The 13086-nt window shown below is 60.1% G+C and overlaps 1 protein-coding gene across 6 annotated transcripts in view; it reads right to left on the bottom strand.

Annotated features, from left to right (window-relative positions):
* NOL4L (nucleolar protein 4 like) overlaps window positions 1–13086 on the bottom strand; it is a 134667-nt gene that overhangs the window by 23902 nt on the left and 97679 nt on the right. For 3 of the 6 annotated variants that reach the window (XR_014255192.1, XM_082432151.1, XM_082432152.1), the window contains one exon: window positions 9934–10075. Coding sequence is in view for 5 of the 6 variants with exons in the window: in XM_082432151.1 (XP_082288277.1) it covers window positions 9934–10075 (142 nt within the window). In the remaining variant the exon portion in view is untranslated. Of the gene's footprint in view, window positions 1–5320; window positions 6624–9933; window positions 10076–10368; window positions 10394–10625; window positions 10848–13086 lie in introns of those variants that run through there. The other 3 variants (XM_082432153.1, XM_082432154.1, XM_082432155.1) reach the window with 3 other exon arrangements.

Raw genomic sequence — 13086 nt, 5'->3', positions numbered from 1 at the left:
AGGGAAGGACTGCGTGCCCATCTATGTAACGTGGGGCAATGCGCTGCTATTCAAATGGGGGAATTAGCGATGAATGGGGGAAATTGTTCCTCCTTCTGTCCAGTCTCCAGAAGGAGACAAAAACCCCTTTTACCTCAGCAAACAATGCCCTTATGTGGGCGCCAGCGCCCCGCAGTCCGCACAAGCCCGGCTCTGTGCGAGCCGCCAATCGCCACACCGGGCTCTGGGGCCACAGCCAGCGGCGCCCTCTCCCAGGGGCGACCCTCGCAGGCTCCCAAGGAGGGCTGGGCAAGAGCGCGAAGGTCCACCGGCCCTGGGACCACGGGCCGGGCGTACGGCCCCACCAGCCCGGAGTGCCCGCTGCAGGCTGCCCGCTGTGGCCAGAGGTGCGGCTGGGCTGCCGCAGGAAGCACCCCTTCCTCGGCGGGCTTCCAGGCAGGGGAGAGGAGGGGGCGTCGATAATTCACACACACAGGACGTGGGCCCGGAGGAGGCGGGGAGGGGAGAGTGCTGGAGCCGCAGCCCCACCGCGGCCTGGCGGCCCCCAGGATGTGGAAGAACCAGCCCCTCCTCCCCCCTGCCACGTGGCTTCGGGCTGCAGTCCGGGGGCACTGACTCTGCTCTGAATTTGGGGTGCGCGCCTCGCCAGGGCTGGCCTCCGCTCTGACAAAGGCCAGTGGCCAGGCTGTGTTGACATGATGCATAGTTCCCAGGAGCACCAGGCTCCTGGCAGGCTTACCCTGCTCTTCCTCCCGGAAGAGGGCCCTGGGGTCAAACGGGGGACACCGAGGAGTTGGGTGAGGCGGTGTCACTGGGACCCCACCATCCTGGGCGGTGGGGCCACACCGGGCATCTGCCCCACAGTGTGCCTTCGGACCCCGCTGCCCACCTAGCTGCCCCTCCTGAACGCTACCCAGCTCCATCCCTGTGGTTCCAAAGGCCTGGCCCAGCCCCTGCTCCCCATCCCGGCTCCACTCCTGCCCCCTAACACCCCCAGCACCTCTATTCCACAGCATCCACCTTCCTGCCCTTTTATGACTCGTTCCTGAAGCTGGTATCAACACCTGAGGCCCTCAGAGTCCAGAGCGGCGCTGTCCAACAGAAACTTAATGCAAGCCACCTACGGAATTGTCAGTTTTCTAGTAGCCACGTTAAAAAATGTAAAAAAAAAAAAAACAAGTGGAATGAATTTTAATAAACTACTTTATTTAACCCAATATATCCAAAATATTATCATTTCAACTAATAATTAATACCATGTTAAATCTGAGATACCTTACATCCTTTGTGCATACAAAGTCTTTGAAACTCAGTGTGTATTTTACACGGTACACCTCAATTTGCACGAGCCCTTTTCGATAGCGGTCTGTGGCTCCCATGTTAGCGCAGACCCAAATTTTTGTGATTTCCCCCTAAAACTGAAATCATTTCGCTCAGTGCAGGGACCCTGGGGTCTCAGCCCCTAGAGAGGTGTCCAAGTTGCAGATGAGAGTTGGGGTCTTGGGGCAGGTGGCCTGAGCAGGGCTGGCGGCGGGGCACTGGGGGCGGGCGCCGCCTTCGGTGGGGGGTGGACACCAAGTATGTGGCAGGCGCCGGGCAGACTCATTGTGCCTGATTTGCACAACCACCCCCCGGAACAGACATCATGAAGGAACCAGAGGATCCCAGAGGGAAGTCATCGGCTGTCACACAGCATGAATGGAAGAGCACAGATGAGCCCCGGTGCTGCCTGATTCCCCGAAGCACCCACCCCTCATGCTCTTTCTTCTCTTGGCCTCGATTTGCCCATCTGTACTATGGGACAGCCCCCACCCCTGCCACTGTCCCACTTTCTGCCGGCCCTCCTCAACATATCCTGGCCTAATGTGCCCTGGGGGAAAACACTCCCAACATGGACTGCCTGGGTCTATGTCTTCCCAGGCCCAACAGTCTCCCTGGCCCCACCCTCAAGGCCAAACACAGGCAGTGAGCCCTCAAGGCTAATTCAGTGTGCAAATCTCTAGCTGAGAGGTCCCCTGCACCCCCTCACCCCAACCCTAAAACAAATGATGTGTTCTGAGAGCAAAGAGAGCCACTTCGGGCAACCATGTGTGAATGATTCATGGGGCAGGGCCCTAGCCCCAGAGCCTGTGTGCTTGTGTGTGGCTTCTGAGGGCCTGGCAGGCCTTCTGCCAGCCGGCCAGGAAGCCCGTCTGGGTTCAGTGCATCCCAGCCCTTAGGTCAGAGTGATCACGCCAGCGTGGCCCCGGCCACTTCCTTGTTCCTGGGAACGTCGCCTGTGGACAGGCTCGGGTGGCAATGCCTCTCCGACACACCCCTCCCCTGGCCTCCTCTCCAGCACAGCAGGCCTGCCTCCACAGAGGGGCAAGAGGTAGTTGGGTTTCCACATGTCCTGGGCTGGGGAGGGGGGCAGGTGGGAGCAGGGCTCTGACACCCCGATGGCTCAGCAGGCCTAGGCGAATCTTCCAGGTGTCGGGGGGAATCTCCCTCTCCCTTTCTCAGCAGGTGAACTTTACCTCTAGGGCCCTGGAGCGTGTCCTGCCCTATGCCCCCACCAGGCATCTGGGGGCCTGTGAGGGCCTAAGACCCTGGCAGCCTGCACAAGGCCAGGGCTGTGCAGGCCTGGCCTGCTCCAGGGATAAAGGGATCTCTCGGTGCTGTCTCCCAGCCTCCCTTACCCCGCAGCGGCAGGAGGCCAGGACAGCCCAGCATTGTCTGTGCCGCCTGCAGCCCAGCTGATGATGGACACTTTCCTGTGACCCGGGCCTGGCAGGGTGGCCCACGGCCAATCCCCGGAAGGGCTTGGGCCCTAGTTCTGGGGTTGGGGGGCGGGGGCAGGAGGCCGCCGCTGCCAGTGCCTCTCTCCATCCGGTGCGGATGTTTGGAGCCTTGAATAGGAGCAAATAGCTACTGCTCTAGAAGGAGGGAGTATGTGACCTGTAGCCAGAAAATGAGGCCCAGACACAGCTTCCAGTCTCACCTGAGAAAGGTGGAGTCAGGACCAAGATCAGGTGTGGGGGAGAGGAGGCTCAGTTTAAAAGCCCACTGCAGAAAAAAAAAAAAAAAAAAAAGCCCACTGCAGGAAGCCATCCCAGGGAGGCCACTGCGAAGGGGCCACAGTCCTCCCCCCATGTGACGGTGACCAGGGAGGATGCCCAACCACGAGGGTCAGGTCCACAGTGAGCAGGGTGCAGCAGGCTGTGAAGCCTTGGGGCCCCGGCTGGGGAGACAGCTGCTCCAACCGCAGGGGTGGGCCCGTGGGAGGGTGGGTGCCATGCGCAGAGAACACGAGAAGTGGCCGAGGCTCAGGGGTAACGCGGGCGACTGTCTCCGAGCCTGCCTGGCCTGGCCCCAAGCCCACTCGCGGTACAGCCTCTTGCCTCTTCCCTTGCACCAGCAGCTTCCACCCCCGGCCGGGAACACTCCCGTGGCATCCTCAGTGCCCAGCACAGTGGCCAGCACACAGGAGCTAAGCTGCTGCCCGGGCGCCTTCTCCTTGGACAGAAGAGCTAACTTGCAGCTGCCCGTGGGGCTGCCCATCAGTGTGGGAGCTTGGGATGGGCCTGGGGTTTGCAGATCAGGGAGCAGGATCCTGGGAGACGTAAGGTCCCCCAACAGGCCCTGGCACATGTGGGTGGTGAGCGGGACAGGAACTCAGGAGATGCTAGAGCAAGCTGTGGGTGCCCAAGCCGCGAGCTTGTAAAGAAAGCCGTGGTCAGAACCCCACAGGGCGCAGTGGGCAGAAGGGATCAAGAAAGACCTGGATGGATGAGGAGACAGGACTGGACCGCGTGGGGCAGTGAAGGGTCGGGTGGATGGGGTAAAGTGAGGCGGACTCCTGACCCACCTACAGCCCCCTCAGCCTGTGAATGCCAGCTGGCCACGGACCCCAGCCTCCGGCTCCTCAGCAGAGCCTCCTGCAGCTGCCTGGCCACCTGAGAGGAAACGATCCCATCTCCATTCACCCAGCCTTCCTTGTCCACACACTGTCCAGTCCTCACCCCGCCATCCAGTGATGGGGAGGGATTGGCCCCAGGCCACACAGCAGAGAGGGAGCAGAGGCAGAATCTAGCCTGGGCTGGCTCACCGTGGCTGGGGTTAGGGCACACTCCCCCTGCAGACCCACCCTCCGTGGAGACTGGGGAGAGAGGCCCAGGTGGGTGAGGACAGGGGAGGCGGCACTGCTGTAAATACCGAGCCCTGGGCAAGCAAGTCACACACCTGCTCCCCAGGTGACCGCCCCTGCTGCTGCCCAGTTTGCGTGTCTGGGTTAGTGGAGCGCCACACCCAAGGGCAGCAAGAGCCAGGAGGCAGGAAGCCTTGGTCTTCTCACAAAGGGCTCCTGAGACACACCAGGATTAATGGCTACAGTCACGCAGGCCACGCTACACACAGCAGCCAGGGATCAGAGGTGAACAACTTGCTTAAGACCGCACTGCAGGACCAGGGCAGGCCAGGACCTGCTCGGGAGAGCCACGGCAAGGTGCCAGGGGCCGCCGGCAGGGGGCCGTGTCCGGGAGAGACCCTGGGCCCACAGAGGCGGCTTTACCTCTCTCCTTCTTCCCGGACCCCTTGCATGCCAGCCCCTCGCCTGGCCTGGGCCCTCTCTCCTGGCTGAAGCTTGGGGCCACAAGGAGCTTCTGGAGACATGTGACCCAGGAAATCCCCAACCCTGGCATGCAGCATCTTCCTCCCTTCCCAGCCTCCTCCTGACGTGCTGCCCAAGCTTCCCAGGCTGTTGAACACCTGCCTTCGACATCACAACGCAGCCTCCTCCGAGAGGCTTCTGCTGGTCGCCCGTCTCTGCCACTAGCTTCTCAAGAGCCGTTTGCTGGGCACCTGCTCTGAGCTGAGGGCTGGGGATAAAGCCCAGAAGAGGACACTTGGTCCTGAGGCTGCTCCGTGCCGCACTGTTTGTGACAACAGAAAAGGGGGGCTGGGATGTCCTTCCCCATGAGTGGCCCAAACATAGGCTCTGGAGTCAGAGACACCCTTGCGGCCACTTGGAGTCTGGGTAAGTTACCTATCCTTCTGCAGGTCAGGCCTAGTCACAGCTCTGAGCCCACAGGGTCGCAGCCAACCTGCCACCAGCGCAGAGCTGAGCAAACAGTGGGCTCAGGAATGGGACCTTCAGTCACTGGGATGACCAGACAACCTTTAAAAATGCCATATCAGCGATGGGGAGAGACGAGACACCGTGTGGAAAAAAACGTGGGTCCAACACTACACGATCCCTCCCCCCACCTTTTTTTTTTTTAAAGGAAACAACTTTGATTATATACACAGAAAAGACTAAGAAAAATAGCACTGGTAACATTGGTAACTTTGACTGTCTTTTTTTTTTTTGCTCCTGTTTTTTTTCTGTTTTCTACAATGAATGTAATACTTGTGAAATAAGGTAAAAAATAAGATACGTTTCTTCAAAGACACATCTCCTGCCCTCAGAAAGCTTACAACCTGGCGAGGATCCCACGTTCTGTGTGCCTGTCCCTCTCCTGCAGGTTCCTTGAAGGGGTGAGGGGTTATCAGCCTCCCAGGCCACAGGGCTTGATATTCATGTGACAAAACTGGTGGAGAGCCCTGAAAGAACCAGAGGCTTAAGCCAGGACCCTCAGTGCCTTGGTCCAGCCTCATGACGTGGTGATGGCCACTGGAGGAGAGACTCCAGACGTCCAGTCTGAAGGCAGAAAGTGCTGCCACCATGTCCCTGGAGGGAGGGAAGCTCCGAGGTCCAGTGGGTCCCAGAGGCCCAAGGCTGGAGGAGCCTCTCATCTGAGAGGCACAAACAAGAGGTCCCCCAGATGCCTCACAGCTCCTGCCCAGCAAACCCCAATGACTCTGCAGGAAGACAGAAGCAGGACCCTCGGTTCTGCCCTGGCGGTGACTTCCTGTCTGCCCGGAAGGTGAGTAATGTCCACTCCCCACCCCCCGCATCCCTTCTGGAGGCCAGACCTCACATTTTCCGCTCAGGAAGAGGCAGAGCAAGAGGCCTGGTGAAGCACATCAAGGGGAAATGGAAGGAGAGGGCCCTGGCCTGGCCATGCATCTGACATCCAGCAGCCTGCTGGCTCACCTGCCCGGCCTGGGCCCTCTTTCACTTATTCATTTAACAGCCACTCCCCCCGACTTGCTCTGTGCCAGGTGCTATGCTGGGCACCAGGGAACTGGCTCTCAGGGTGCTTAGTCGGTATCTGGGGAGGAGACGGTCATCAAACAGATAATCCCACTGACGGGGCATAACTACAGATGGATGTGCTGTTTGGTCCTAAGTCAATGCCAGACCACCGTGTCTCTGGACAGAGTCTCAACAGTTGGCTTCTTCCAACTGTCCACCTCTCCACCCCCAAAATGCACCTCCTGGGTGTTTTTCCAGGCACCTATGATGAGACCAGGGCTCTGTGTGGACTCAAAAGAAAGCCCGAAGCCTCAGCTGGGGCTTAGTGGCGGGTCTAGAGGGGACCTGGCTGTACGTAGACTGCAGGCAGTGGTGGGAACGGCCTGGATCACTCAGCCCTGGATCACGACTCAGAGGAGGTAGTGCTCTGAGTTTGGGGGGACAGCCTCCTCTGGTTCCCAGGCTCCCGTGCCCATCTTCTGGGGAACCTCGCACACGACCTCGACGCCTGCCAAAGAGGAAAGAGGAGGGGAGCAGCCTTGGCAACCCCTCCCGACTCTGGCCAGATCACCCCAGTTCTCTCACTGATCAACAGTTCCCTCCCCTGAGACGGGACAAGAGCCCTGTGCTCACCCACGGCAGCTCCAGCCGCCAATGAGGAAGCACCATGGGGTTCCCCGGCCAAAGCACCCGATGCTGTGATTTCAAGAAGCCAGGAACGGGACCCGTGAAAGAGATCTGTGAAGTGAGGCCTGGCAGGCAGTGGCAGGCTTGGGGACAAAAGCACAACCGTGTTTGTGTTCGTGGCAAGCACACTCCCACACCTGCTGAACGTCAGACAAGCTCCCAGGAGTGAGAACTGGCCTGATTCATTCCTGGTCTCAGCCATGGGACCTGCCTTGCCAAGGCCCAGCCCTTATCTGCCTTTGCTAAAATTTGAAAAAGGGGGAGGAGGAGGTGTTGGAGGAAGAGGAGGGCCCCAACACATCCACCAACAGGTGTGAATCTGTGCAAACTGCCTGGTTTCTTGAGATGCTCTGGCTGTATCCCTGACCAGCAGGGGTGGGATGCTGCTCCCTGGCACCGCCTTGGGAGTCCCCACACTTTCTGGCTAAAGGAAAAGACCCAGGTGCTCAGACCGGGGATATCCTCAGGAACGAAGAACCCGACTTGGCGGAGGCAGACCTCTCTCCCCTCTGGATGGTGTGCTGGGGGTAGGCCTCAATAAACGTTTGTTCCTTTATTCATTCGGGCAACAAACATTCAGCAGGCCCCTATGACATGCCAGGCATGCAGCCAGAGTCACCGGGGACGGAGCAGAGAGCAAGATCCACGTGGTCCGCCCCTTGCAGAGCTCACAGTGGGGGCCTCAGACTGAGGACCCCAGATGGAGGACCGAGGGCCAGAGACCGAGCACCAAGCCATCCTGGGGGTCGGTGGCGTTGGGGAAGCTTCTGGATGAAGGCACATGAGCAGGGAGTGGAGACCATGGAGGGCTGTGCCTGGATGCACACAGAGCCCCTGCTTGGCCTGTCCCTGCCCAGTCTTTCTTTAACAACAGGGGACATGAGAACACCCTGAAGCCCCCAACGGTCTCCCACCGATTCACTGATGGGAGTGGGATCTCAGCTCACGTCTACACTGCAGGCACCTTCAGAGGGAGGGCTGGAGGGCTGGCCAAGGACTCCAGGCCGGGTCTGCGCCCAGCTTTGGGAGCCCACTGGTCTGGACAGACACGGGAGTCACCACCAGATCTAGGACCAGAAGGGCAGCAGAGACCAAGCCAGCCGGTCCCTCAAAGCCTGCGACCCCCTGCACTGGGTCTGGGTCAGCCTCTGGCCAGCACATCAACCCACAGCCTCCAGACACAGCCTCTGATGAAATTATTAAATCGATGGTATCGTGGTCAACACCATCCTCCCTGTCTCCAGCTCTGGCTGCCTGCCCTGATAAACACCCTCGTCCTGTCAGCGGGCCAGCCTGCCCCGGCCCCAGCACCCACAGTCAGGAGGGACCTGGGCGGCTGGAGGGGTGGGGGACACGTGTGACGACACACACCCGGGTCGGCGCCCCCACCTGGCTCCTGCGGGACCGGCTGCGGGACACACTGACCCCATTAGCCTCCGTGGCTGAGGAAGCCCTGTAAACCCCACAGAAGCACTCCCTTCTGCTACCTGATCCTGAAGGCCCCCCCAAATCACCACATCTCCCTGGAGAGTGTCTCTGACAGAGATGAGACACCCCCCCCAACCCCGCTCCCCGCCAAAGGGTGGTTGTAAGCAACAATAACACGAGTTTTTGGAGAATGAGTTGGGGGACTATGGTCCCCATTCAGTCCTACTACTGTGGGGTTTTTAAAAATAAATGCACTGGATCCTTCTTGGGAAGGTGTAACCGACAGCCTTGGGCTGAGCTTTGCTGGTGTGGCCCTCGGTGAGGTCTTTGGCTGTGGCCCTCAATCAGCTCAGATGAGGCGGGAGGTCAGCTGCTGGGCATGTCCCGGCCCCAGAGCCCCCCGACAGCATGCGCTGCCCCAGCTTGGCTCCCCACCCGCGGGAACGCTGGAGCTGGAAGGCGGTATCGGTCTGGGAGGCTCGCAGCACGAGGGGGTCGTGCTGACCTCATGAGGCGTCAAGGGACAAAAGCCTTTTCTTTCCCAGCAGCCTCGCACCCCACTCCTCACAGAACCACACCCTGGGCTCCCCAGCCCCAGGCGCAGCCACCCCAGCGGCCTCCGGGCTGGGTCTCCTCCCAGACAAAGCCGGATTCAGGCCTGGGAGGGCTGTGGGGAGGCAGGCACGCGGGTTCCGCCATGGAGACGAACTTTGACCCAAACTGCAAGGCTCCTACCCCTTATTTACTCTTTAAGGCTAACCCGTTTCACAGAGTTAACATTACACCCCTTTTTAACCCTGCACCTCCCGCCCACATTCCAGGCCCCGACCTTCGACCCCTCCTAATTGCAGCTCTACACCCCAGTTCTCTCCAGCTCATCCCCCACCCCCAATCACCTCCTCTGGGAGAGCAGAGCCCTGCCCAACCGGGACGCTCTGACTACAGGTGCCACCCCATGCCCACAGCTGCATCTAACTGAGGCAGGCACTGGAGTCCCAGAGCCCAGCCCCGGGTCTCAGCGTGGGAGCGCCAGAGTGGACCTCTGGGGTCTGACTCTGACCCCAGCGCTCCCACCCCAAGAAAGGAGCCTGTGTTCCAAGGCAGGCAAGAGAAGGGTGGCTGGCAGGCCCTGGCGGGTGACGGGGGCCAGGGCCGGGGCAGTCTGGGCAGCTCCTCACCAGACCACCTCTCATCCCAAGGGGCCGGGCACACACGTGGACAAGCGCACTGCCTGCTCGCTCACCAGGGGAAAGGCAGGGACCCTGGTCCTGTAGCCTCAAATCCAGGCCACAGAAGCCCAGCTCTTGCTTTCGTTACTGGGCAGCTGGACTGTTCCGGGTCAGGCACACTGTTAACCTTCCCAGACCTGAACCGTGATAACTTCGAAATCCATATCCCACCAGCCCATGAGCATCAGAGCAAACGGGCAGGACACCATCAGGCTGCCGATCCCCGAAGAGCTCTGAGCCCTTCACCTTTGGGAGGAACAACTGCTCTCCCCGGAACTAGGGGCTGGGGCAGTGGGGCCTGTGGAGACGCTGAGAACACTGGGGGCAGCTGTCAGCCTGGGCCCAGCCGCCCCCAGAGGCTCCAGCCCAGATTCTACCCCTGCCCCCACCCTCCTACCCCCCCCCCCAGGGATTCCTAGGACCCTGCAGGCGGGGACACAGCCCCTCCCCCACCAGCCGCAAAGGGACACTCACCGTCCTCTTGGCTGTGGAGGTTCTGCGGGCTCCGCATCCTCTCCTCCTGGCTGGGACTCAGGCTGGAGGCCAGGTGTGGGTCAGCTGACATCCATGTGGAGTCGTTCATATCAAAATCTTCACTGCTCACAGAAGTTTCATCCTGATCAGGGACAAAGAAGGTGGGCGTTCAACAGGGACGGGCTCTCTGCAGCCCCTCGGCAGCATTCTGGGTGAACCCCAGGGCCCGTGGGCGTTTGGAGGTGCCCCCAAAGGCCGTAGGGCGCCCCCAAACCTTGCAGTGGGGGCTGGGTCGCTCCCCCTACCCTCCCATGGAAGTGGCTCGGGCTCTGGTTCCTGTCGGAAGCCGGGGCTGAGGGCCGGCGCTGTCTGTAATTGAAGACAATTACGAGGTTTCGCATCCTGTAGGGGCGGATCGCAGGGCCTGGCTCTTACCCCTGTGAGCCAAGGCTGAAGCAACCGCTGTAAACAAGGGCCACTGCTCCCCACTCCCTGCCCACAGCCCACGGACGAGGGCTCACTCCACGCAGGGCCAGGCGAGCAGGAGTGGGCAGCAGGACATGCCGGGCACCACCGAGGCCAGGCTGATCGCGCCCACCACGCCTGCTTCCCGACTCCCGTGGAGCATGCATGGAATTCCTTTCTCCCACTCCCCCAGCCCAGAGGACATTTCTGTCTTCCTCCTTCCTAACCTTTGCTGTGCTTCAAAGATATGCTCTTGGGCGGCTTCCAGAGCTGAAAAGGCCAGCCCCAGAAGTATAGAGAAGGAAGGGGGTGGGGCAGGCGAGGGTTCGGATCTGACCGCAAAGGGGGTTCGGCTCAAGGGCCTGGGGGGCCGCCAGGGCCTTCCAAACAGCCGGAGGGCCTGCTGGAGAGGACCACGCCTGCCTCCTCTCCCCTCGCTGGCTTCAGTAAGCCCTTGGCCAGTCATCCGGGAACCCCCGGGGCGGGGCCCCTTCAACCCAGCCCTCCAGTGGGAAGGGACCCCACCTCCTCCTGGCCCAGCCTCTTTCAGGGGCAGCAAGCAACTGTGTTTGGGAGCTGGCTGTAAAATGCAAGAAAGATGACCCAGCGGCTCCCACACCCTGGAGCTCTGGCTTTGCCCCTTCCCCTCCCCCAGCAAGATACAATGGCCTCTGTGGGCCCCCAGTAAGGACCTCTGGCAGAGCACTACCCCCCAAAGGCCTCCCTCCAGGGGCCCCTCACAGAGGTCTCTTTTACAGCGAGCAAACACACTTTGGTTTGAACTTTCTTCTGCTGCTGTCCGAGGCAGACACATCTGCTCTCCAAGTGCTAGGGAACCAGCGTGGATTATCCTCACTCCCTCCCCCACCAGCCCGGCTGGCAGGGAGTTTCCTGGAATTTACAGCTTCTGTGCAGCACGAGTGTGCACCCTCTGCGGCTGAATCAGGAGGACGCAAGCCGGGCCAGAACGCCAGCTCCGCCCAGCTCAGGGGTCCCCCAGAGCCTCAGGGGACGGGGACCACATGTGCTCTCGTGCCCTCTCCCCACACACGCACGCACTCTGCTTCCCTCCCACAGGCCGCCCTGCTCCTCATGCACAAGCACGCGCACCCACAGCCTTCCCTGGGTGAAAGCACGCTCACTCACACACTCACTCAGACAGTGTTCTCACACCCGGAGGGAGAGACACACGTTCAAAAGGTTCTCTCTGCACAAAGGGCAACACGACTCTCCCTACGCTAACAGGACAGGACCCAGAGTGACGGGTGGCGGGCAGGTGGGGAGAAGGACCCTTGGAGGGGTAGGGCCATACAGGTTCTGGGAGCCAGGAACTAGGCCATCCTTGCTTGGGGCCCTGGCTCCTTCCTGGCTGCCCAGGGGTCACTGTGCTCAGGGTATGACCTGAAGTCCCTGCTGAAGCAGGAAGGCCCTCTCCTGGCTCTTGGGTATTGTCGAAACACTCACGGTTTAAAGGACCAAGTATTCTCTTCACATCTGGGAGTAACACCTATTCAAAATGCTCCGTCCATTTACTCAGCAAGTATTTATTGAACACCTGCTATGTGCCCAACACCTTTCTAGATGCTGGAAAATTCAGCTGTGCACAACTCCTGGCCTTACTGGTGCTCACTGTCCAGTGGGGGAGATGGACAATCAGCAGAAAAAGTCCTAATACCGGGGGCGATGAGGGCTACAAAGTAAAGCAGAATAAAGTAGAACAAGAGGGGAGAGGGGCCTGCAGGACTGTGTTTGCCAGGGTGGCCAAGAAGAGCCTCACTGGTCAGGGGACAAGCAGAGCAGAGGCCTGCAGAAGTGAGGGAGGTTGCTGGGGGGGGGAGGTCCCCGTGGGGAGTGCACCACGCACTGGCACGTGCTGGTGGGTTCCAGCAAGCAGCCCGGAGGCCACAGGGGCCGGGGGATGGGTGAGCGGCGGGCAGTGGAGCCATACGGGGGTGTCCCCTCCTCAGGGGCACATAATCTTGGGCAACCATCTTCAGCTCAGAGAAAGGAGTGTTCCATAAACACACAGGTTCTCACTGAGAAGCAAGGAAAAGTCAGAACTGCTGGGTGCAGCGCTGAAGGCTCCCACATTCTAGCCCCACTTGGCAAGCGTTTAAAATAGTAACAACAGAAGCCAATGTTTATCAGGTGCCAAGTGCACCACAGGCCCACTGGGTAGGTGTAGTTATCAGCCCCATTCTACAGATGAGGAAGCTGAGGCTCCAAGGGGTGAAGGCACCTGCCCAAGGTCACGCGCTAACAAGCGGCAGAGCCAGAGCGTCTGAAGGCCCAGACGCACCCTCCTTCCTGCCCCTCACCTGGAACACCTGCACTGCCTCGGCGCCCCACAACCCAAACTCCAAACGCACGTCCCCCTGGCTCCATCAACTCCAGCTCAGTCTCCATCGTTCCTTTCCTTACACCCTCTGCCTGCCTGTACCATCAGCCCTGGCACTTAGGCAGGCACAGAACTCAGCTGCAGCAGGCAGCACAGCGGCTCTCTGCCCTCTCTTTCCCCAAGAAAACCTTAAGTCCTCCCAAGAGCGGGGACCAGGCTCTATGCTCTCTGGACAAGGCCAGCGAGACCAGTCAAATTGGCTGAATTGCCTGGCATGATACCGGTGTTTAATGAGGACGCGGCAACAGTTTGACAATCAGGGACTTGGACCCGCTGAACACAGTTCCTGA

This window comes from Balaenoptera physalus, assembly GCF_965194825.1.
Source record: "Balaenoptera physalus genome assembly, chromosome: 16".
Taxonomy (NCBI): Eukaryota; Metazoa; Chordata; class Mammalia; order Artiodactyla; family Balaenopteridae; genus Balaenoptera; species Balaenoptera physalus.
Note: the sequence above shows the minus strand (reverse complement) of the source record. Positions and strands in the feature narration are given on the sequence as shown.